At 37.1% G+C, this 26,832-nt stretch overlaps 4 protein-coding genes across 4 annotated transcripts; 1 reads left to right on the plus strand and 3 right to left on the minus strand.

Annotated features, from left to right (window-relative positions):
* Positions 1-261: 261 nt before the first annotated feature.
* Positions 262-2,360, minus strand: LOC114528637 (sepiapterin reductase-like). Its single transcript, XM_028550309.1, has 6 exons — positions 2,012-2,360; positions 1,498-1,568; positions 1,267-1,412; positions 816-966; positions 548-664; positions 262-392 (listed from the first exon to the last, which is right to left on the minus strand). The coding sequence occupies exons 1-6, from the start codon at positions 2,205-2,207 to the stop codon at positions 285-287; spliced, it is 789 nt and encodes a 262-aa protein (XP_028406110.1). The 5' UTR covers positions 2,208-2,360; the 3' UTR covers positions 262-284.
* A 1,276-nt stretch (positions 2,361-3,636) lies between these two features.
* LOC114528389 (sepiapterin reductase-like) lies at positions 3,637-4,418 on the minus strand. The gene is made up of 3 exons (XM_028550007.1): positions 4,281-4,418; positions 4,040-4,159; positions 3,637-3,744 (listed from the first exon to the last, which is right to left on the minus strand). Exons 1-3 carry the CDS (start codon positions 4,353-4,355, stop codon positions 3,637-3,639), a joined length of 303 nt encoding a protein of 100 aa, XP_028405808.1. The 5' UTR covers positions 4,356-4,418.
* Positions 4,419-12,183: 7,765 nt separating this feature from the next.
* Positions 12,184-17,559, plus strand: LOC114528422 (bone morphogenetic protein 7-like). Its single transcript, XM_028550043.1, has 2 exons — positions 12,184-12,778; positions 16,190-17,559. Exons 1-2 carry the CDS (start codon positions 12,406-12,408, stop codon positions 16,996-16,998), a joined length of 1,182 nt encoding a protein of 393 aa, XP_028405844.1. The 5' UTR covers positions 12,184-12,405; the 3' UTR covers positions 16,999-17,559.
* Positions 17,560-17,624: 65 nt separating this feature from the next.
* LOC114528420 (bone morphogenetic protein 6-like) lies at positions 17,625-25,392 on the minus strand. The gene is made up of 2 exons (XM_028550042.1): positions 24,161-25,392; positions 17,625-19,046 (listed from the first exon to the last, which is right to left on the minus strand). Exons 1-2 carry the CDS (start codon positions 24,498-24,500, stop codon positions 18,205-18,207), a joined length of 1,182 nt encoding a protein of 393 aa, XP_028405843.1. The 5' UTR covers positions 24,501-25,392; the 3' UTR covers positions 17,625-18,204.
* Between the last annotated feature and the right edge of the window lie 1,440 nt (positions 25,393-26,832).

Here is a 26,832-nt window from a genome sequence, read left to right on the forward strand (position 1 = left end):
CGCAACGTTTTCTTTTACTTTTAGTCTTTCACAATCTTTTGTTTTCACAAAAAATATTACAATAGTAAATACAGCTACAGCCTACAGTGTCAGTGTAGAAACGGCGAAAAAATCGTTATTTGAAAAGAAAACCTCAAGATTAGTATTTCAAATTCCGTCTAAGCAACGAATTTTTTACTGTTCAGTTTTCTGATTATATTTATTCAATATTTTATCAGCCAGAACAAAACTGAATAAGAATATAAGCTATAGCGTTGTTGTACATAAAAGTCTTTGACTTTGCTTCAAGGCATCTCATCAAAGTAGTCAATATGGTCGCCTGATTTGTAGCGATCTTGTTTCAACATCAGAACCAGTTTATCAGCAGAGGTTTCAGGCTCCAACACTTTGTCCTAGACGTTCAGAAAAAATTCACAAGGAAATCAAAGGTGGAGGAAAAGACCCGTTTTATAAACTGCAGTTGCCAGCCGCCATGAAAACGTGAAGGAAAACAAAGCGAAAAGAGCGATATCCAGGATCAACAACAAGGTACATCTTGAATATTTACCTGCTCTTTCATTTGAACGAACATTTCTTTCAATTCGTCATGGTCAGTTTGCAAAACATCTTCAAACATATCTGTTTTCATCGGCCCAGGAGCATAGTTCAGTACCCTTGTATCTTTCTTAAAAGAAAAAATCTAGTCTATTATTCGCACCCAAAGTTTTATAATGCAAACCCTTTTGAATAAGCGATACATTTCTGCACCATAAGACTACGACAGCCTTACGTGGAGCTTTTTACATACATTTATTGATCTAGCTATGGATGCTTACTGATTCGTAGGACAAAACTTGGTTAAACATGTTCCTGGCTGCTTTCCCAGCGCAGTAGTAGGCCATTGATGGAGTTGGTTTGATGGCACATATTGATGATATGTTGATCACGTAGTTTTTCGTCGTTGAGAAATGGTTGAGAAAATGCGTGCTGAAGGAACGTGTAAGGGAGGTATTAGTACTGAGAAAGCTTAGAAAGGGGATAGAATGTGTGTACGGGGGATGAGGGAGGAGAGATTAAGAGGGAGGTGTAGGGCTAAAATGGGGTGAGAGGTGGGGTTTGAAGGTGGGAAAGAATTGAGATACAAAGGAATGAAGGGGCTAAGTGAAGTGATTAGATAGGGAGGGGGGAAATGTAGTGATGATGGACAATAGGTGGGTGAAGGTGGAGGGTGTGGTAGAGGGAATGAATTTTGAATTTAATCTTGATGAGACCGACACCTTCACATACGTGAAATAACAAAATGAAGTAATATTGAAATCCATATATTTCCTTATTGAATTAACATCTGTATGGTTGGTTATGGACGTAATCTTGTCACCAAGGCTTGCAGCATTGTTTATGAGAACAGCAGAAGTGAACTGCTTTGAATCAACCTGTTTATTAATCAGATTATAGATTAGTGTGCTTATCTAGGCAGAAAGTTCACTGTTTAGGTCAGGATAATTCAAATCCACCTACATTTCTAAATATTGATGCAGTTAAATCATCCAAATGGTTCACGTCTCCCAAATCACCAGAAATTACATGGACTATAAAGGCAAAAATATGTTATTGATTACAACACCATGAAAACATACAATTCAGGAAAGTTATATATCATCAGTGACACATTCTCCATGATAAATATTGGATGTCTGAATTAGTAAGCTGTTAATGAACTGAAAGGTGGCTGTTCTGATATTATCAACAAATTTTATAGCATTTATCCTCAATTATCTTATGTAACAGAGTTGATTTAATCAAGTGCACAGAGATATGAAAATTGTGCTTCAATAATAGGTTAATTTCTATAAAGGTTTCCATTTTAATTGATATTATCAAAAACAATACACCAACAGATCTGAGCAGTATGCAGAATGATTTCTGACTCATTCTGGAGGCTGTAGCGTATTACTAAAGGGGTAGAGTATCAGATGGTCATGGAGTCCACACCCTACCTCTCCTACCCCATCTTAACAGACAGCCAACCTACCATGTAAATCGCCGTATATTTTCTCAACTGCACGTCTTGTTTCGTCAAGACCTTCCTTCGAGCGTGCGACCAAAACCAGCACAGAATCTTTTCCAAACTCGCTTTCTGCGAATTCTTTGGCAAACGAGCATGCCACAGCACGACCAAAACCTTTGCTCGCACCAGTCAAAATCACACACGTTTTTCCTTGAAACATGGCAAAATTTCACAGACTTTTAATCGTGAGTTAAATAGATTAGCGACAGCACAGCCTGTAGCAGAATGATTACTAGTAAACTGGCTTTCTTAAAATGTCTTTCTAATGGAAAATCCTTTCCCAAGTGGGTCATTAATAGATTATTTATTTACGATATCAGCTTTCGAGATAAAAAAATTGCCACATCAGTTCCGCTAATCAAGGAAGTGTGAAAAAATGCATAAATTTCATTGGGTGAAAATTACTCGTAAACACATAAAACGGAGGAAGAAACATCTTTTTATCAGGCCATGAATAAGATGCTCTTTCAGGATAAATTTTTTATACAAAATACTGTTACATACAACATACAATCGGTTCACGTCGGGTAATGCACGAGGAATATCAACTCCATGCAAAAGGAATTTCATCAAAATTTTAAAGTAGGTGCTCGTGGGCTCCACGCGCGGGAATTTTGAAAACATGTTCTTTATCAAAATTTGTCGCAATGTATGTTCTAATCATTGGTTCTAATTGACTAAAAGATCGTTCTAATTTGTCTAATATGTAATTTGTATACTTGCCTAATTGGATATCATGGATTAAAAGTTTTGTAATGCTTTAAATGTGTAAAACGTCGGCAAAATAATATCAGATGTGATGGCAATCATGGCATTTGAGGAAACTTCTGACTGGTCTCAGGTGTGGTTATTTCAAAGGAGCATTGACCGTCAAAGATGGATGTTCGAAGCAACGTCGCTTGCGACTTGGGTGAGTGTTTTTTCGCGAAATTTTGGGATGTTTTTCGGCATTTTATCATGTGAAACGACCGTGTAAGGCGTGTGAGACTATGCAAGCAGTCGATTTATTATTCAAACACACACACATACACGACTGATCACGGATACTAGCGGCCGAGCGGGGTATCGGAATTTGATTACTGATCAAGTATCATTCGATATTTATACAGATACTTCACCCAATGTAATTATTTTCCGATTTTTCCTCTGCCACAAATGAGTTCATTCTATAAACGCGCGAAACAGCATGAACACTAAACATCTATGGCAAATACTTCAATTATAATTAACAACAATGCTCAAAGAATAGGTGGTTAACTTTTATTCGTTTATGATTGAATTGTCCAAATCAAAATCGTTCATTTTACCCATAGCTACATAGAGTTAGCTACAATTAAACTATGCTCAAAATGTAATACATATTACGATATATTATTATACTGCTGTACAAAGTGCCCCAGCATTTGATGCGATATTTTTTGCTCATAGACAACCCGAGTTTTTTAAATCCCAACAGAACAACAGAGATCTTTTTATAGCTCTAATAAATACTGATTAAATACTCTTTATACTTCTAAAATTTTTTATAATGGTTGCGTGCTGCTGAGAATTAGGTTGTGGGCTGTGGCGTTGTTACACTAGATAATTCCTCAGGGCATCCTGTCAAGAAATTCTATATGATCGCCTGATTTGTAGCGATCTTGTTTCAACATCAGCACCAGCTTATCAGCAGAGGTTCTAGGCTCCACCACCATGTTCTAGAACAATGGAAAAAGATTCAACAATGAAATCATTCTTGTCGGAAAAATATCCTCTCCACTTATTCGAAAATGTTTCTGTTTATAATATTCCCGTTTTTGAAGTAACAGGCGCGATCAAACAGTACAAATAGCTTAAACAAACACGCGCTTTGATGACGCTTTCTGTTAAATCGTTCACGTAGTCGTGAAAATACTTCTGTAATTGACGGTTAATTGACCGGTATTACCGGAAATGGTACGAGACTACAGAAGCGGTGGGACACTTTTTCGTATTTTGAATGTGAGTTCTCACCTGTTCTCTTAGTTGCGTGTACTTTTCTCTGGTGTCCTCGCAGTCAGTATTGCTCAAAATATCATGAAACATTTCTGTTTTCATTCTTCCTGGTCCGTAGTTCAGGACTCTTGTGTCTCTCTTTAAGAGAAAAATTATCGAAATAAGATTGACATTAATTGTAGTCCATTATGCACATTGACGGATCGAGGAACGAGCTAGTGTATCATCACATGACCTAGCTATGGATACCGTAACTTACTGATTCTTGGGACAAGACTTGGTTGAACATGTCCCGTGCTGCTTTGCCAGCGCAGTAAAAGGCCAGAGATGGCATTGGTTCAATGGCACATATGGACGATATGTTGATCACGTAGTTTCTTGTTGTATAGAAATAGTTCAGAAAATGCGAGCTGAAAATGTGGAACGGAAGCACTGGTTAGTAAAGGAGAGAGAAGGGATTGATAGGGACCAGGGAGGAGTATTAGGAATAATAAAGAGGGAGATGCAGTGTTTAAATGGAGTAAGATGGGATGATTAAAGCAAATGATTAAGTGGGATGGGCATAGAAAGAAAATATAAAAAATAACACGACATACGTAAGATAAAAACATGAAGTAATGTTTAAATCCATATATTTCTTCATCAGATTAACATCAGTATGGTTGGTTATGCATTTAATCTTGTCACCAAGGCTTGCGGCATTGTTTACAAGAACAGCAGAAGTGAACTGCTTTGAATCAACCTGTTTAATGAAAATATAAATTAGTACTAGTGCATTGACGTCATAGTTCATACTATAATAATTCTAAACTTGAAACCGAGTCTACCTACGTTTCTAAATATTAATGTCGCTAATTCATCCAAGTGGTTCAAGTCTGCCAAGTCACCAGCAATAGCATGGACTGAACAAGAAAAATATTTGATCGAATTAGAGAAACAATTTAATATGGGAAAACATACCTTGAAAAATTTGTGATATAATTCAGTATAGTTATATTGCCCCAATTATTGGATACATTCGACAATGTCTATCTATACGTATTGTCAGCACATTAGACTAGTATTTTTCTCAGTACATTGTACTTGTTTACAATCAACTAACCATTTAAATCGCCGTATATTTTCTCAACTGCACGTCTTGTTTCGTCGAGACCTTCCTTCGAGCGTGCGACCAACACCAGCAAAGAATCTTTTCCAAACTCGCTTTCTGAAAATTCTTTAGCAAATGAGCATGCCACAGCACGACCAAAACCTTTGCTGGCACCAGTCAAAATCACACACGTTTTTCCTCGAAACATGTCGAAATTTCAGAGATTTTTAATCGTGAATTAAGTCGATTAGAGACAGCACAACTTGTATAGCAGAATGAAATTTACTTGAGCGAATATTTCTTCAAAGAAGTAAAGCGAACAAAAAGCATTTAAGGTGAAGTAAAGACAGTACTACCTCTGCTGGTTTCAATGTGAGCTGTATCTGGCTGCTGTGGTTATATATAGGCACAGTGCACGCGTTTGTGTTCAGGAGGTCTTTGTCCAGAAGTTTTTTTGTGGCCGAAGAAGTTGTCTTTGTTTCATATCACGTATTGCTCTTTCTGGAAATAACTATAGATCTTTATATATAGCTATAGATTGTATATAGTATATATTGTAGCTATAAATCTTTATACAAAAGTCATCCGGCGATTTTACGTATGTGGTTTGTGGTCAATGCATGCTTCAGGTTGGCCAGCGTCCCAAATGACCAATCAGGATCGTGCTTTGTCTGTAAACCATACGTCATAGCACGACACTTTAATAGTGCGTAATTTTATCATTTTTTTTCATTTGGACGTCAATAACATCAAATACGTTTTTAGGCTTTTTTTTATATAAAAAATTATGGAAATGTAGGAATATACATATTACCAGGAAGCAGCGTCGCAGCGTGTTCAAACAGCTAGCATCAAATGTAGTATAACAACTGCCTAAAATAGACAAAACACTTCTCGACATTTCGACCTGAGGGTCTTCGTCAGGAGAGTTAGTATGAGAACTGTAACTCTCCTGAACTCTCCTGACGAAGGCCCTCAGGTCGAAACGTCAAGAAGTTTTTTGTCTATTTTAGGCAGTTGTTATACCACATTTGATGCATTATCATTAAGTAGTGGTAGCCGCTTTCTTGAAAATTAGATCAGTGAAACTGATTTCCGAGACCAAAATTTAGATCACGTGGAATGAGACAGGACTAAAATAATAAAACGTTGATATGCATGGTCACATCCCAGCAATTGGAAATGTGGACTGCAACGTCAGTTTTGGGCGGATAAACGTACGAAAAAGGTCAATATCGAACTCTCAATTCAAGCAGACTATACACTTGATATAAAAATAGCATGAAATGAGTCGAAATGTCGAATACAAAAATAATACATTTCCGGAATCTAAATTTTTACCGGCATCGAATCGGCCAGAAAGTGATACTTACGAAGTACGGTTTTCTTGGAAGGGTCCGCTAAGAAATCGATTATTTTAGTCGAAGCCAAAGTGAAGTGCAAAAAATATGCGGATCGTCAGAAACGGTTTTTGCACTGACGTTAGAAATGGCGCGCCCATCTCACGTGATTCCATCATGACGTAACCAATGACGAAATATAATTACGTATTTATAATTCATAAGTTCTGTAACAGAGGAAGAATATGCGTCTTTAGTCAGTTGTGTTTATGATTACATACCGGGACGCCGGTACCGGTAGTATTTGAGTAAAGTTTCTCAGTCGTTAATTCTGCCCCATATTAATTCAAACGTTGATTTTCGTAGGTTATAGTTGCAATATGCCAATATATATATAGTTGAATATTCAAACAGTAATTTCATTTTAGCTCTCTTAACACCGCTTGTGCCAACGTTTGTGCTCGGTCCTTTGACAACAAGATATGTACATAAAAACCTTAATTCACCCACTAGTTTTCACGGGGGGGTGCTGAAATGGAAGTTCAAAGACAAAGATATATAGCATTTACGCTATTTACAAAATATTCTATGTCCAGAAATATCAAAATTAACTTGTTTACGATGCAAAAGAAATTTTATCAAAACTTAAAGGCCGGTGTTCGTTGGCTCCACGCGGGGGAATTTTAAAAACATGTTCTTTATCAAAATTTGTCGCATTGTATGTTCTAATCATTGGTTCTAATTACTCCGGCGTCAGCGACGGAGTTGAAAATTCGCCCCGGTTTTGTTTTGTTTTTGTTTTTTTTTTTTTTATTTTTTTTTTTATTATTTTTCGTCGTCGCAAGTCTGTAATGGCGCGAAATATACTAGTATTTGAATAGTGTATGTGATCGTATTTATCTACGTCCCAGTCTTATCTCCCAAGAGTTGTGGTGCACAGCTTTGGCTAATTTTCCAATGCGCGATTCGATTTCGCTCGCATGATATGGCAATTCCTCCAAGAGGAACAAATAAACCGTTCTTTTTATGCTGTTCGATTAAGTTTAGATTGAATTGGGGTAAGAATATATTTAATACATGTAGACTCGGTCCTATTTTAATAATATCGCTGCTATTTCGCCGTTTAACAAGATGATGTGGTCGTGTATGGGCGCGTTGACACGTCGCGTAGTTTGCACAGGATCGAAGATTTAATACAACTATATATAAGCGCGAATTCCAAAGGCAAAGTGTAAGACGAAGCGAATGTATCATGCGGTTTATTTACATTTTTGAACAATTGAACTTCTATACTGCGATGTGCTTCTGAATTTTGCGATCGAACATTTAGGTTCGCAAGGCATCTAAATGCGAATATGTATGCGAAACAATACGCGAACTGTATTGTTTATGTTCAGAAGCTCTATATTGAAGACTGGCACGTGCGCCGGAGTTAACGCCAGAACGGCGTCTTGTTGACTAAAAGGTCGTTCTAATTTGTAAAGACAGTCACTATTTCATTGCCTCTTTCAATCAATAAGGTGTATATGGCTGCTATGGTTATGTATAGGCACAGTCCAACCCTTTTTTCACGAGGTCTTATTGGAAGAGGTGGTCTTTGTTTTAGAGTATTACGCGCATCTCTCTTTCTCGAAATAACCGGCTTCTTAGGTCTTTACATAGATAATATTTTAAAATAGCTATGAATCTTTATATCATAGTTATCGATTTTACCTAAGGTGTGGTCAAAGCATGCTTCAGATTGGTCAGTGTCCCAATTGACCAATCAGGATCGTGCTTTGTCTGTAAACAATACGTCATAGCACGTAGGACACTTTTATAGCGATCTATATTTAAACGTTTTAAGTATCTATTTTTTTTCATCAGGACGTCACTGAAAAATATACATTAGATACGTTTTTAAGCTTCTTTTATATAAAAAATCACGGGAATGTCAACGCTATGCCGGGATTGTTCGGTATAAAAAAATGTACCGTCAACATCAAACTCTCACTTCAAACAGACCACACCTGATTTGAAAATATCACGTATACACAGCAGACAACAGGATACATAATTAATCCATTTCCGGAACTAATACATTATCGAATATGCCGGTCTTGCCGGCAGTGGCGTCGCTAGGGGGGGAACTGGGGGGGACTCGTCCCCCCCATTTATTCTAAAGACCACTTTTGGGATTTTTCTAAATCTGAAGAGAAAAGGGGGGGGGGTACAATGATTCTAATTTCCAACAGCAGAGTGAAATAATAAAGAAATTTTCGAATTAACATTACTTTTGATCACGTAGAGAATAGCATTAGAATAACATAGTCAGCATATAGAAAGAGACATTGCTGATAAAATTGAGTTGGATGCTCTTGTTGACACATTTAGATTAGGCTGATTAGCTAACAACAAAAAGTTCCCCTTGTAAAAACTGTTTGTTTATAACAAAAATCTCCGATCTGTGGCTTTCGGATTGTCATAAAACTTGGCTGAAAATGCGGGAAATAGCGTTTTAGAGACCCTAGAAATAAAAATTTTCTCGGGGGTGAATGCCCCCGAGCCCCCCTAGAGGTCTTGCGCTTTGGTGCCTCGTCCCCCCCAGTCTGAGCAACCTGGCGACGCCACTGCTTGCCGGAGTAATTATGTATTTTATGAGTTATGTTTGCATCGTGTCCCAACTCAATCCCAAGGTCTTGTGATTATATCGACGCAGGTAATAGTATTTTACTAAAGTTTCTCGTTTCTGGCCCGTATTGATTCAAACGTTGATTTTCGTAGCTTATAGTTATTATTTCGACGTGACTACTGAAGAGAGTGAAAAAACTGGTTCGCATAAAACGAACGAATATAGTCGCATTAAACAACTATAACTTGCTTTTTCAAAATTGTTCGTGATTCGTCGATTTCTGATGCTCTACCCTGACCAGACACTGACACTGTAATTACTTTTTTTACCTCATTGTATAATATTGTCCCGAACGAACGATTTCTGATATTTTTCTTAGCCAGTTACATTGCGCAAAAGGAGGGGGGGTGGGGACGAGCTGAAATGGAAGTTCATAGATGTATAGTATTTACGCTATTTACAAAATATTCTTTGAAGTTGATGAGTTCACGGCAACCAGGTATATAATCCATCGCAATTATCGCTACTCTGGTTTTAATAAATGAAAGCGGTAATCACCACACAAAGATTAACTTTCACGATTATCTTTGTCCAGAAATATCAAAATTCACTGGTTTACAATTCTTTTTGATCTTGTGAAAACTTAATTATATAATATATAAACAGACTCAGACATTTCCTGACTTACTTACTTGATCAGTTAACAAAATATAAGATTATTACTGGTATACACTGATTGTAATTCATTTATATTACAATTACCACCCAGCACGCAGATTTCGGTAGCGTCTTCACGAACAGACGCCCACTAAATTTCTGAATGAAACAAGGTTTTGACTAAGCTAGTTCTAGACTTTCCGATGCAATTGTAAACATATAAAGCCTTTCAGTCCTCTGTAATCTGCTTTTCCGTTTCTAGAATAAGGAAATCCAAATCAAGTGCGATGGAAGAACGACTGGGCAATGCTCGCCTGATGCATCATGACCTTCATGCAATAGGAAATTATTCGGTTTGAATAACGTTTTTTGACCTATTAATTATATACATACGTCAGTTTGCGGTTACATGAAATACGTCCTAGCCATTTAATTAAATTTGTTTCTCTCAGTCAAAATACTTCGCCGTGTTTAACTGGACAGAATTCATGCATGCAGATAAATTTTTCGTAAACATCGATTTTATAAATCACAGCATCGGCCAAGGCAAGAATCACATTGGCAAATTGCAAGATTATGTACGGTACTTGCTTCATGATTATATAATTGTATACTAATTCAAGCATTCATTCATGAGAATTGTATTGTCTCAGTGGAGGGTCGATTTCAAATTTCAAAATATTGTTCCATGATATAAATAATTGAAAACACCGTAACCTAATCTAGCATACAGATGAGTTATCTCAACGTTTCGCGGCGTCCCCGAGTCATGTGAATCAATCATTTGTCTTTTTTTTATGACTTACTTACGTATCAACCCAAGTAATGCAATATATATTTATGTTTTCTGCGAGGCATTTCTGTCCCCTTGACATTGCTTGAACCCTTTCTATATATATATATATTTGAGCATATGCATGTTTGAAACGTGTCAACGAGGAAAAAGTGCATGCGTGTCGCAAACCTATACGATGAAACCAATAGGGTGCTCAGTGCTAGTTTATTGCCTTCCTTCAGTGTCGGTCTTGACTGCTGAAGAGCACGACCATCATAGCCCCTCTTAGATGAAAACCGATATTCACAAAGACACTGTTTCTGGTTAACTCTCTCGAATGGATGCACTAGAAAATATATACCTCTCCTATATGCAGATGCTTGCAAATAAGCCAGCATTGCATGTATATCATCTAATTAACACTGTACAGTTAACTCAAAGCACTGCTTGAGAACCACACTCGAAGTTGGAGAGTTCAGAGCACGCCGCACGAGTGTTAACCACGAGCGGTATTTCAATCAATTTTGCGATGGATAATTTCATTGGGTAGTTTGCATGGTGAAGTGATACCATCTTTCAATACCGCGTTTTACAATATCTATGTTAACTTCAAGTTTTTAAGTGGCTATAAGCAATATTAACGTTGAACGTACATATATTAGTTTAATTGATTTGCCCTTGGCCTTCATCGGATAGCACTACTACCCAATCAAATACTCAGTAATGGTCGTGTAATATTTGCTACATTTATTCCCTCAACGCCACCGGTATGATTGTGTGAACGTGCTGAGGTGCATGCAGGCATTATATGCATGGGCAACTTGAAGAAATAGAAATCACTTCTCGTAACACGGATATCTTCAGATATTTAATCATTTCAATGAGTTTTTCTTGTTCTAGAATCCTGGGTATTGTTAGGTATATAAGTACATTGGCACACGTTTTGCCAAGTATATTTTGCCAACTATTCATATCGTTGACCTAAATTACATGCATGCATTCGTGCATATCATAATCGGTAAAAAATCTGCCAAAAGTCGTGCGTAACAGGTTCTAAAATAGATTTTTTATATAGCCCTATATAGGCTGAATTTGAAAAGAAAGTTGAAAATAACTTGATATATAGAAATTAACATTTGATTAGTTTCAGTGCTCAACGTTCTAGCCAAATTAAAATCGAAAAGTCATTAATAAAAAGTCAATCTCTTCCTTGCTCTATATAGTCTTAGACCATTCTTGGCTGTTGCGTAATTGCACAGCCTTTGTTTCGATCTAACACAATATATCCTAGGATTTATCAAGACGTCTTTCACAGTTCAAACCATGAATTGTTTCATATATGCAGTATATTTAGATTGAACTTTATCCCACTTCCTCAGTCGACTACATAGTACAATTCACGTCTTTTATTTTCACTACAAAAGGAACAGCATTAATCGGTGATACTTGTTACTTAAGAGGTCGAAATTCAGGAGAATTCAGTTGACTATTTCTGTTTAGAAACATGCTTATAATATATATTCCCATTTTTCATGATTGTGGACTTTGTTGACTCCACCGTATATAACTTTTCCCGGCTTCACCAGAATATTCACATGAAGACGTCGCAGCAGCCACCCACTCGTTTTCCTCAAGTATGGGAGGGGCTTCCACCGGAACGATAAATGCATTCCACTCTTAAAACTTACGTATATTTGGCAGCCGTCAAATAAAAACATTATATCAAGTGTTGAGACTAAAAGTCATCGAGTGGACACAATATCTAGTACAATACACTTCGTGAGTTTTGACATACAACGGGTGATAACAATTCATATAGAGCACAAAGGCCGGCCACAAAGCAATACGGATATTCACACCTCATAGCGCGGTAGTTATATACATGCAACGTATGATACCAGTCATACGACAATGGTATCTATTATTGACATAACGTTTGTGTTCGTATTTTTAATCCACGTATGTGTTTCGCAAAGCGCTTGGAATGAGAACAGCGATTTGCGAGCGAGCAGAAGCGCTCTGATGAAATCCCTTGGACTAAAACGTGTTCCTCGTAATGTTGCAAGCCAAAGTGAGTTTCTGTTGAGAAGATATTCTGCTCCTAAGTTCATGATGGGCCTGTTCAGGGAAGTCAATAGCGACCGATTCAGCCATCCTGTGAATTCTGCTCCTGCGGCCGCCTCTACCAAGAACAGCAGCTACGGGAACGTTGACCATTACGAAATTGAGAGGAAATATTTAGACGAAACTAAAGTGGACACCGTAATTAGCTTCTTCAAATATGGTAAGAAACTTCAACTTTTATCTCTTGACAGTCTTGTTATTTTTATTGGATTTATTTTCAGTTTTTATTAATTGTAATCCACTCGAATCTTGATTATGCGAAAATTACCTGATTTTCAATCGATTCCATGCCACCATATACATATCAAGTTTACATAGCCATTTACGGGTTTCGTTGTCAGTAAATATTAGTATAAATCAATACAGATTACTCATCTCGAGGAATTTTTTTAAGTGCTTTCAGTTAAGTTATAGATGTCTCTTGAACTGCTGAAATGTTTTTTGAGATTATGTCTAGAGCTAAAGTAGTACTCTTCACTTTTTAAACTGTGATGTTCCTTCACCTGCACAAACAAAACATGTTAGAACAGCATTGTCGTCAGCCAGCAAATTGTTAAAATGCCAACGATCAGAAGAGTTTTGGAGATACTGTATCGTAAATATGAGAAATTTCGTGCAGTAAGACATGCAGTTTATATTCCTGTATTTGAAACTTTGAAACTGCAAAGAGCTCGTGTCGAAGAGCAGATGAACTGAACTCGTTCTGTCTGCATGGGAATTTTGTGGTTTCTCAAAAAAAAAACAATCACGTCTGCTTTGTTTATTTTGTCTATGTGAACATCAGAATGAACCATATATACCTATTTTAATTGTAGCTACATAATTGCATGAATTATTTTTGAAACAGACGTTCAAACAAACATAATTTCAACGCACTTCAATTTGTTTATCTCGTTTAAAAATCCAACTGTCTCAAACACGATTCCTATGAAGATTTTATATAATTGAGGAAGAATGATATATAAAACTTAAGTTTTCGCATTTTTGCATATATTATATATAATACTACGATATTATCAGACACATTAAATCATTATAGTTGTTATTCAAACACTTTTCTATAGGAAATTCCGGCTTCAATTATCGGTTCAGTTGTCTACATAATATGTTAAATAATTTGGCTTTACAATTGCAGTAATATAAAAAAATGAATATTATGGGTTAACAATTACTAGGGGTTTTTTGTTCGAATTACAAAGCACCCACACAAATTCATACATCATGTAAGGTCGAATATTATATACACGAATGAGTCTCAAAGTAAATATATAGTTTATATATAGTAGCTATATAGAATATATGCATGGTTTGCTTTTTATCCTCACACGGTTGCGTAACTGACCTGGTATTCAAGAATTGTTTTTGAAGGTCATCAACATGCATAACATTTCTATAAAAGTGTCGCTTTGTAGAAAAAAGAAGAATCTTTGGTTAACCATTAAAATTTTCCACTTTGCCACTTAAAATATGATCTAATACGATCAAAGACTAAATAGTCTTGGCAAATTGTCCGGCATTTTTGACTTGAGCGCCAAAATAGTTTCGAAATCAGATGTTTTCTTATGCTTTGTCACAAGGTTGTTAGAATATATGCATGCATGCAGATTGTTTTAAATAATAAGTACGTGGCCATGCATTTCAGACTGATTTCAGAACTGCTGACGTCTCATTGAATTTTCCTTGTTTAACCAGCTATAGTTTCTTTCTGAAAAACAATATGACTCTGTATTATAGTCTGATAAGATACTTAAACAGGAATTAGGTGATCAGGAAGCTGGACCAGGCTAATATCGTCAAAAGCGTATTTTTTTATATTGTCGGCACGTTGAGAATTTGGCGCGAAAATGGACGCGGAAGACGACTGCAAGGTGATGACGTGCATGATAATATACTGCGAGAAAATGAAGCTTTATACTAAGTCAAAATACTGAGTTATCTGTTATTAGATATAGTTGAAACTACGTTTGCCTGATAAATGCATTAAAAGTAATTGGAAAAGGCATCTTGACCGCAGCAAACTATAATGTTTAAGGGGAAAAAAGGTCGAATATCAATATCTATGTATAACTTATCATCCAATATGGCGCCGCAACTAATAGCCTGTGATTCTTTCGAATTTCGTACGTTAAATGCGGTCATTGAAGGGCAGGACTTGCATTGTAAAAAGCATTATTATAAAGAAGAGCTTTTCTCCATGCAGGAACTTTTATTGTTTTCCGATAGTTCCTCATACTAAAAACACAAAGGAATCGAGTTTGTTTGATGTAGAATCATCAAACAAATATGGAAGTATTTGTTGTGAAATGTGAATGACAATATATAGTGGCTTATTTGGATGTAAGAATTCTTTACAGCTGTAACTAACTATGCATCTATCTTGCAAGTCTTTGTTTATATTATATCTGTGTAACTTTCATTTCTACCTCTTGACGTCATTGGCTAAGTAGTGGTGAATATGACCGCCTCTCATATCAACATGTTTTCAAAGACCGACATATCTCATCTTGACAATCATGCATGCTTGTTATATTTGAATGCGGAGTCGATTTAGCCGAGCCCTTAAACCAATAACTATTGTATGTTCGGAAATAGGGCATTTCCTTTCCAATATTGTCCAAATATCATCCATAAACGACTTTGTCAAACCACAGATTGTGGGACCAGCAATATACTCAATAGAAAATTTTCTGAAACAATGGAATATTGCCTGTTTTTATACACAAAAGTTTATATTATAGACTTTCTTTCAATATTCATTTCAAATTGAACTGCATGCCTGTTAATTAATACAGTTTTATAAAGATGTTTACATGCCCTTGGCCTTTTGTGAAATCTACATGATTATTACAAAAAAACAACGACAATTGTCGAGCCAGACAAAATAAAATATATTCATTTGATATAGGATTGAAATATAGTAGGATTTGCAATCGAAAAAAATAAAGCGAGAAAATAAAGAAATAAACGAAATTTAACTAAACAGGGCTTTTGATGTAAACACAAAATATGTACATATAATTCAGCAATGATTTCACTTATCATGTACGTGAGATTTTTAGTTCAATCAAATCAAATTTTACAAAGTTATTTGATCACAAAAAGATGTCAAATTTTTGAAAGCACCAAACATATAACATAAGGAACGCCCCGAGGGTAGAATTCATGTTTATGTTATGACGTTATCTCGAATTATTTCCAAATTTTTTTTGCACTCAGACAATGTTGACATCCTCAACTATAATGAAAAAGCGTAAAATGAGGACCGAATCTGTCAAAAAAAGCTTTCAACGCTGATAAGAAAATCTCAGACTCAGTTTAATAAAATCGGATTAACCTAAGTTAAACCAGAAGTCATCATAAAATGATAAACAAACAGTCCATATCAATAATAGATCGATAGATTGCTTATGGATGGATGATTTATTTGACAAAAAGGCTAAATTGTTAAGGCATATAGGCTGATATAAAAACTAGTTGATAATATGTTATATGTTCAAGAACAATACTGACTATTTATTTTAATATTTTTATGAAAATCCTTGAGCTAACCATTGAGCATTATCCTCTGTAGACCACGACAAAAGCTGGAATCGTATTCACAAAGAGTTCAAAATAAAGTTTAAGACAAATTTCAACTCTCAAGAAGATATTGTAAAAGGCGGGGAACTGAAGCTTTTCAAAAGAGGCCCGAGGAATCGAAATATGACCCACGAATTGTGTTCTGTTGCTGTTTACCTTATTACGGCGGAGGAAAAACCGGCGAAACTTCTCGATAAGCGCGAGGTACACGCGTGGAAAACGGGTTGGCAGACCTTCAACATAACCGACGCTATCAGAATGTGGGCTGTGTTTCCGCAGACCAACTACGGGCTCAAGGTAGTTGTTCATCACATCCACGAGGAGTTGAGCCCAAGCGCTTTTGGGATTGTGGGTACGCGCGGGAATTTGGCGAAGCGGCCGTACATCATTGCTTTCGTTGCGACCACACGTGTTTTTCCCACGTTCTCATCGGAGCTCCTGGCGCACTCGCGTGATCGTCGCGACACGCGTGAGAAACGCGAGGACTCAACGAACAACTGCAAACTGAAGAAATTTTATGTTTCATTCAAAGAAATCGGTTTAGACGGGTCGATAATCGCACCAAAGGGATATGAGATGTCTTTCTGTCAAGGTTTGTGCGTCCACCCTTTCGATGCTGTTCCCCACACAAGCCATGCGATAGTGCAAAGCTTGTATCATTTATATGATTCTTCGACCCCAGAGCCGTGCTGTGTCCCAGGTCGTATGAAATCTGAAAATCTGCTGTTTTTTGACAACGACAAGAATATCGTTTTAAAACAACACCCGGACATGACTGCCACGTCTTGTGCATGCAATTAGCGTAGCCTACGCCTACTTCGATGGAAAATCTACGCCTACTTCGATGGAAAATCCCTAAATTGAAAAACAAAGTAGTATGCCGTCATCCTTCGGTACCTTCTTGGTATATGAGGGACTGATGTGAACATTAGAGGGTTATTGAGGGTAGATTAGGGGAATTGAGGCGATCATTGAATCTTTAAATCCATCTCACGAGATAACGTTTTCTGCAACAAGGAGGGATTTTGGTTTAAACTAATCAGCAAATTTGTTTACATTTTCAGTAACCTAATAAAAATACATAAACTCAGACTACATGAGATATAAAGGTACATTATTTAGCATTGTAAATAAAATATTAAAAATTAGCAGTCTGATTGATTTGTAAACAAGTTTGCCAAGTCATTTCATGAAGATTACTGGAGTGATTACAGTACACTCCATAACTGATAAATTTAGCCTTTTTTACATCATCCACGTGGTAGCGACCATGAAACGATTACACCACGACCTGTTAGCATTCGTAACGTAAACATATATAATCTATATAATAATTTTATTATAATATAATCATGTACATACATATATTAATGCTTTATTATATATCATATATAAAATGTAACTATGCATATCATTCCGTGTAAACATAAAAATATAGCAGGATTTATTTGTAAGATATATTTCTATCATAAATATCCGTAATAAATGTTAATAAAAAATTCTGGCGTTGTCATTTCAAACTTTTATATCATCTAAATCCAAATAGATTTTAATGTTCCTATTTTTCGGCCAGTGTGGATATAAATGTATGTAAGTTACAATTTAGCTAAGTATTGATCCATTTAAAAGTATATGACATTTTTGAGTTATAACAATATTGTTGCAATATATCACGACTAATTGTTACTTTTTGTAAGACATTTGCTACAATTTGCAACATATTTTTGTCACAATTCATCACGACATACCTCATTCGCAGTCTTTTTACTGGATGGTCTAATAAACATGTTTCAACTCGTTTTGAGCATTGAAGTAACTCGGTAAAGTAATATAATTTTATGTTACAGTGTTTTAAAACACAAAGTGCCCTATTTCCCGGTCTATAAACTGACGGGGACTTCGCCTAAAATAGGCAAATTGGTAAATGCGAAAACATGCATGTATATTTTACAAGTATTCGTTGCTTTTGGGCAAAGTTTAGCTTGCCAGATGACCGAAGTGCCTGGTTTAATGGCAACCGCATGAGTTCACAATCATGTCCTTAAATTTCTTCAAAACGACATTTTTGTTTTCATCGTAGAAGAGAACTGAGATCGGGTTGAGTGTGGTCGGCGCGCAGCAAGGTGCTGGGGCCGAATGAGGGTTAAGGAGGTTCACCAACGTTTGGACGATCGCGTGATTCGTCGCGTTCCGTCTCGTGTACGTCGCGTACGTGCATTCTCCGGCGCAATACCAGGAATCGTAGCCGTCCGGGGCGATTATCCAACTTTCCCATTCCAAGTCTTGAAAGTCGACGTAAAGACGACGCTTTTTACATTCGGTCGAAGACGCTGTGTTTCCATATTTCATGTGACCCGGGTTGAACAGCGATCGCTTTCTCCTGCGACTCGAAGCCTGAATGACCACGCCCTTTTCTGTAGGATCCCCCTTGAAAAAGCTCACGATAAACGGCCGCTCGTCATAGGGTCCTTTAAAACCGATGAAACCCAACTTACTTGGGTCGACTGGAATCGAGAGCCCCTTTGCGCGGGGAAAGGTAACCGACAGCTCCAAACCATTGTTATTTCCGGGAGAAATTATCCACAAATCAATCGTACTCTTGACGTCGAAGATCTCCCAACCAATCTTCGAGCCCTGGATGTACCGCTCCACAAGGGTGGTGCTAAGCTGTCCTGGAATCGTGACTATGGACAGCTTGACCAAGAACGTGGCGTTTTGCATCCACGTGCGGCTGGGGCCGGTTTTGTAAATGCGGAATTCGGCTGCTTCGACGCTGTCACCAGCTTTGATCTTTGCCGTAAAGTTGAACTTGAATTTCATGTGGAAATGTGAGGTAACGTTGTCCGGAACTAAAACAAAATGAAGTCATGGATTAACTGAGCTCTCTCATCATGGAATTCATGTAATTGGTGGATGGATTATATTATCGGAGGAGTGCATGACGATCAAGATTTATGTGGTTAAACAGTCTCAGGGGAACCCGACATTAAAGTTATTTTCGTAGATAACAAAAATATACCAGTTTTATACTTGCCGTCCAACTATGCATGCAGCTGTCGCTAACAATGACCGAACAATGTGCTTAAAGACCGCAAATTAAAATGATGGCAGTGTAGCTACATGGAATTCTCCCATCAACGAATTTAACGACACCCCGAATGAGGGAATAATCTTAGCAGATATCTCTAGAAGCATAGAACGTTTTCCGTCAATGAACCAAATGCCCAGCTCATATCTCGCAGTTTCATTGTTCAGAAGTTGGACACGAAAATATTTGTGCAATTCCCACAGCATTGCCGGGTGAAAAGGTTTCAAGACGCGCAAAAGGCCACAAAATTTTGATCTATGTCGGGAATTTTTAGGAAGAAAAATATTTGACAGGACAGGCCACCTGTGTAAATGATAAGAAACGCCATCGTAATGAAGTGTCACGTTTTCAGAGATAAATATCTCTCGCTTATCTTAAAATTAATCAGGAATGGATGAAAGAAACTCGATCAAGGTGTGATCGACCATTTATAGCAATCCGCAATTGCTGTTCGAAAACACAGGCATGTGTGTACCGTGCGAATGTGAAGCATGTTGAGGTGAGCATTGCTGTAGTCACTGGATACGAGGTTGATCTATGACTACCCAGCTTTCAGGAAAGTCTCGAAGAGTTAGTCGCTTCGGTAAAGCTCTACAGTCGCTATTTTAAGACTAGCTTTTTTGTAAACGACTCAAGAATCTGAGTTATGCGGGAAAAATTTTACAAATACCTAACAGCAATGATTTGTATATAATGAATCAATGAATCAATTGGTGTATTGATTATGGTTACAAATATACCACCACTTTTAGCCATGAATTAACCTTGTACCACTCTATCGCGCTGTAAAAATGATCCATTTATTGCCTCGGACAAAATGTGGCTTTAAATTAACGATTGTCTCATTCGACACACTCATTAAAACTGCCTAATCGTGATTTAATGATGCTGGTATTCATTAAAAAAACGGACAGGTTGCAAAGAAATATAAACAATATAACATCATCCATTGTACTTAGGAAAGTAAACTTAAAATCACTTGTTTTACGTGTCAAAAGATTTTTTAAACTCGTCTACAGTTGTTCTAGCAACCATTTTTGGTGGTAAACAACTTCAAAACACAGGAAGTACTAATAGAGGAGACTCTTTAAATTCGGCGCATTGCATAATCAGTTTAAATCATTTACAGATAAACAGATGGTTGCTTTCTAGAGAGAAAAAAGCAGTGGCATTTTGAAAAGCTACTTTCGTAGTTTTTTGGGCATTTTATTCAAGTACGCCATAGGAAAGGGTAGTTTGGAATCACAATGTTCAATCTTTTGATGAATTGGTCAACACTTGAAAATCTTGATATTGAAAATTCTGGTCATCGAACTCTGCATTAAATTCTTGACAAAACGAAGGATCGACAGTTTCTGCTAAGTCTGACCGTTATTACCCCCTGAACCCCCCTAAACCGAATACCAAATCAGGTTCTGTGAAATCCAGGCAAAATATGTTCAAACAATCAATCACTCCATCAATCATACTTTATTCTGAAGATCCTCTTAAAGCATTTCCAACACGATTTTGCCATAAACACGAGGGATTTTTCATTTATCTTATTCAGAACGCAATAAAATAACAAACAAGTGTATGACGCGATTGAAATACTTAAAATACTTGAATGATTTGAGATCATTAAATTGTCATTATGTTTTCATGTTATTAACTGCTCAAATGGGACTCCCGCAAACACAATTGTTAGGCAACGCTAGGGTCCTTGTATAAGTTAGAATTGTCTTTGTTTTTCTAATATTCACTATTAACCACAGCGTTTTATTGATTTCGCTCGATTATTTTTAACTGCATGCATGACATGTGTGACAGCCAGTGGCTAACAATCGTTCGGACCGCGCATCAACTACGATGTTGAATTGACTGGGGGCTACCTACCTAACATAACCAGATTTGACCCCATGATTTGTGATAGCGTTGAAAATGCGCAAAAATCTTCATTGGCAAATTTCAGCCGATTTAAATCGAAACTAAACAACTTATTCTTCGAAAATTTGTTTTGTTTGAAAGCTGAATCCACAGTATGGGGTTCCAAACAAACACATTTTTTTAAAAATTCAGATGCAAATGATTCACAGACAATTCTTTTCTATAAATTAAAATATTTTATCAATTGAAGTGGATTATCAGTGGTAATTCCTTATCTGTGCAGTCTGGTCATTTTGTATATCGTATAGAATAAGTTTATCGTACAATTTGAGAACTATTTTGTTACTTCTTGGCAAGTAAATATCAATTGTAATCTATTCGCTTGCAATGCGCTAAGTTTTATGATGTAATTTATCAATAAAAGCAGTAAATTTGATATTTATATAATCCTAAGAGTATACAAATCAATACTTCACATGCACATAAGAATGTAGTAATAATTCTCCCAGGCTATTAACATCGATCAGATATCGGAAGAGCAAATTTCCTTCAAGTCTGTTCCTCTCAGATATAATGGCGTCAAATACATGATAAACCTTAGTGTCGGTTTTGCTCAAACCCCGTCAGTATGCAAAATATGTAAAAATTGTACGAAGAACGGATTGTTTAGACTCGCAAAAATTGTCGTGGTAGTAGCTATACATAAGACGCCATTGTGGTGTTTAAGCGCGAGCAAGCACCAAAGCCAGATCTCGCTAGAAAATCTAACACTTCATTCCACTAGAGTAAAGAGCAATTAAAGGTTATTTATGAGACTATTAAGTGGGAAATTTTATCGGAAAATCAATGGACAATGACTAACTCCTTTAAGAGCGAGCACCTTGGATGCCCTGGAGCTAAAATCTGCAACTTCTTCATGCCAACAATGACAACGCAAACTTCTTCATGTGGGAGACCAATTTCCTTGCATCCCCACTTGCTATACACTCGAAATTTATGTATCTCGATTATACATATCCTGGCAGCCGTCGTAGTATACAAACTATACATGATATAATATCTCTTTGTAACGAAAAAGATGTTTAAAGGTGTTACAGATTGACAAATTATAGATAAGCATATTGGTCCAACTTCATTAATGCGCTGTTACGTAGCTGAAAAACGAGTTAAGACAAAGAATAAACTTTCCAGGTTGAAGGAAAACAAAAGAAAGAATACCACCGAAACTAAAAATTTTGATGGTATCCTAGACCAATTGACTCGCAAAAACAGGTTAGTTCCCTGGTGTCATGAGTGACTACCTCTCGGTAGAAAGGCTTTGTCAAGCTCGCAGCTTTCCTGCGGTAAAACGGGCCAAAACCAAACGTGGAGTTTTTCAATGTGCGCTTTATTTTTTGCGCTATTTATTTATTACAGCAGTGTGCAGTTATTGAGACTCTGGGAACAATTGGCGACAAGCTGAGAACGAGCGGAAATAATCACGCCACGGCTTCGGGATGTTTCAATGTTGATTTATGAACCGATTCGTGTACTTTTTGTTTTGAATTATTGCCTTCATTACCAAATCATTACCTACGCCAAGCGATCTCTCGCGCCAAAAATTGATGCGTGCGCTATATACATCTGTTGACGCGCGATAAATCTCGAACCGTCTAGTAAGATAATAGCTACACTCTCAAACGGTGTTTCGAAATAAAAAATTGACAGGGTTGTAGTAGATGAACCTCGTATTTCCCCATAATCTGGCAATCCAGTATGTCTGAGACTTTTAAATATAATCGTGTTTATTTTTTACCATATATAATTGACACGCACATATATAAACACTGTCGTATATGGTAAGTTATATTTTATAACCATGCATTTGTTCTGGCTAAATCATTGATGGCTTAATCCTCGTACAGGGGTAAAGCTTTTCGACGCGTGAAAGACCACTGTTAAAATATTATATTATATAGCTCTTTTAATCTCAATGAAAAAAGACTCTTTAAACCATTTAAGTAACAAAACTCGATAATATTTATGTCGTGGTGGCAAAGGTTACAACGGTTCATTGCAAAGTCCTAGTGAATATCTCAGTTTTGGCAACGGACTGTTCTAAACGTTCTTTTATCCCTGATTTGTTCATGGAAAAGACACTCTTTGAACCTTTTAAAGGAACGTGGCATTATTTAAATTGATAATATTTGGCGTTTGGTCGTTGAAGGTTGCAATGTATGGTTGCAAAGTCCTTTTAAATTGAGCTGCTTTGGCAACGGGTTGTTTTGTTCGTCAGTTTATCCCAGACTTAAAATATTTTTAGCCTTATAACGATATGTATGTCAACAAAGCAATCAAAAATTGCCAAATATATCCATAGTACGGACCAAAACGCGGTACAGCCAATACTAGGCTGTTCTATAAAAATACCAACCAGTTGCGTATGTCGTTACATGTTAACTCGTTCAGTCTGTTGGGCTGTTACACTGCCCATAGTTCTTTAATATTAACACTTTCTTAAGTGCAGTCCTAGCATTGAAAAATGTCTAGAATGTTTCTAGAATTTCGCTGTATCAAGTTTTTGAGTAAAAGGGCATAGGATGTTCATGTGCGCGCCGTTTTGGAATGAAATTTGTGAAGTCTTAAATTCGTATGCAAAAATACAAGAGATTTTTGATACGAAATTGACCTTAAATGTTCGATCTATTGACACCGTGTTCAGTGGTAAATCGCGTATAATGGAGATATTTAGCATAATTCCATAGCTCTTATATCGAGTGTCATTACATTTAACATCAAACACCTCGGTTAGCGAAGCGAATGAAGAAATATCGAGTGAAGTTCACCCACATCGAAACTGGGTAACGCATAACATGTTTCCGAAACACGCATTCCGTGCAGCATAAATCCAGTCAAAACAAAACAAGGAATAATAATATGAATTAAAAATGCGATTTCCTATCCGAAAAATTTTGTTTATTTGCCTTCTGACAATAAATATAAACAAGTTCGCACGCAGACATAACTTACCATCGTTTAATATACCCATTATCGTGTCTACCTTTTCCACGCGTCCGTTTGCGGTTGTTATATTTGAAACATTAAAGCCAGGCGAATTATCCTTCGTCACATCCTCGTTCAGATTTTCATACAAATTCCTCATGTATCGAGCTGCGGCGAGTTGGTCTGTGAAGTTCATACGAAAAATGTTGTTGTCGTTCAAATGCGGTTGCACAAGATCCATGGAAAGAATTGGTCGGTTCACCTTCACTTGCGTGTTGGTAACCTCTCTCGGAAAGACACACAGAATTAGAAGCAAAATGACAGCGAAGTTTGTCGAAGGAGATGCGAGTCTTCGTGCGAACTCCATTATTTGCGTTCCGTTTTAACACGAAGCTCCGCTCAGCAGTATACGTATCCTTCTCTGTGTAAAATTACAATTCCACCAACAACGTTGACTCCTTTTTAACACTTCCCCACGCGTCGTATCGAGAATCGACTCGCGTAGAATATAAACGCTTTCGGCTGTTCCCACGTTCCTGGCAAGGAAACGCTCAGCTTTTAAGCTGGCAGAAGCCCTGTGACATTCTGTTAATCTGCGGCGCAACCAATCAGAAGTCAAGCAGAGTTCTTACATTATCGCTCATGCTTGTCTCCGATTGCAACTTAATATGTCAAACACACCGTCAAAATCGCGAGTAAACGTTTGATAAACTCTAAAGGGGCCGGGTTTCATCGCGAAGTTACCCCACAGGGTACTCAGAACATTCAGCGACGCGACTCTTTTCCTCTTGGCATAACCTCAAGCTTTTTTACACAAAAGCGACGGCTTCCCCCACAACGTTTTAACAACAGGCCACTTTAACGCCGATATCCTTCCAAGCTTCCAATTTTTAAGGATTTTTTTTATATTTTTCGCCTCGATGCGTTTCGTATTTCAACCCCCAACGGTCGACTGTGTCAACTTATTTAATTATATAAGCCTGGCATGTTGATACAAGGTATCAGTTTTGTGGGCCAACAGCAGGGTTTGTGTTGTTCCTTTGTATAATATATTCGTATCACACGTCGGCCGCTACTGCATTGAGAGAGTTTCCGCAATCGCTCTAAGCAATTTGAGATGTTTTGGTGAGCGTGGGCCGCCTGGCTTTGTAATGAACTCCAGACTTGAAGCAGGGCATGTAGTCTGACCCCTACACGCTGAAGACTTCTGTATTTTCGTGTGTTGTACCTCGTGGCTGAGTTGCCAAATACACCGATTCTACCGGAATTCGTATTATATCAACTATAGCCACGTTTATAGTCAATATGGCTGCAATCACAGACAGGTGTGAATGCCGACAGCATGCAGAATGCCTCTTCATTTTTAGATACAGTCGAGTTAAACAGACAAGTTTTGATAAGGATAATTAATCAGAATGCAACTTTCTTCAAAATATAATTAATTTTCAATAATAACTAATCGCCCATTGGTATGGTCATTACTGTCGATTGCTTTCAATATAGGTTGCAAACACTGCGGAAGAGCCTCTTACGCTGTCCGTCATGTCGACGAGCGTAATGAACATCAGGAGACGTTTAGGAGCGGTGTTTGGCGTTGTGATTCCTGTGTTTTATTAATGCATTACGTGTATGAAGAACTTGGCCACAAACTCGACAAATTTGTCCTTTTGTGCAAGAGGAAAAAGCGATGACGAACTTAGACGCTCACGTTTCCTTGGCGGTTTTTTTTTCACGAAGTCAGCGTCTTTATTTATTTTGTCTAGCTAGCTTGCCCCGACTTCAGCCAAGGTCACTTCAGCTCTAACTTTCAACAGATTAAAAGCCTTTTAATGACGCTCCTTGTAAATTAGCGCTCTTTTAGTTATGAAGTATGAACTTTTGCCTTCTGCTGCAAATTCGATCCTGGAAAGCCAATCGGTCGAAATTTTGTCCGCGCAGATGAAGAATTTGCACGGGACCGCATTTCCTCACAAATTTTGACGTAGAAATATTGAAGAATTCTGAATACTTTAGCTTTCAGTATTATGTATTAATTAAAGAAGTTTTTTTCATGTTTGGCGCGAGTATATGATTGCATATAACTTCATGATCCATAAAGTTTTGTAAATCATTTCCTTATACGTTCATGATTTGATTCAAAACTGGTTCTTTCATATTCAGTTGGTAAAAAATACTGAATTAGATTCTTTAAATGTGAAATATCATTCCTGGAAAAGTCATTTCTCATTCTTGTTATACAGGCAAAAGTTCCTTAGGATTCCTAGATTCATATATTCTTAGAAATGGTTCTATTCCAAGTCTATCACATATACCCCAGAAAAGCCCACCAAATCTATATTTACAACAAAAAAAAACAAAGCTTGCTGGGTTTGTTTACCCCATCGAAATCTCTATGGCCACAGAGGGAGTTTTGACTAGATAAACCCTTTAGATCATTAAAGAATTAATCGAATTACTTCTCTAGAAACTGTTTGAGGATACTAATCTTGAGCAGAATCTAAATCCTCCAATTACGGATACTTGCCAAGTCTACCAGACCTCTTGACGTTGTGTATATATTAAATAAGGCCCGATACTAAATTTTAGGAAGTGTAGGCCATTAGGGCGAGGGAAGTCTCGAAAAGAAGGTTCCTTTTTGATTAAATATTTCATTGAGATTTAGTCTTGAGATTTAAGTGAGGGCATGTTTGAGGAACGAC

This window comes from Dendronephthya gigantea, unplaced genomic scaffold (genome assembly GCF_004324835.1).
Source record: "Dendronephthya gigantea isolate DGI-Jeju-01 unplaced genomic scaffold, DenGig_1.0 000050F, whole genome shotgun sequence".
NCBI classification, from domain to species: Eukaryota; Metazoa; Cnidaria; class Anthozoa; order Malacalcyonacea; family Nephtheidae; genus Dendronephthya; species Dendronephthya gigantea.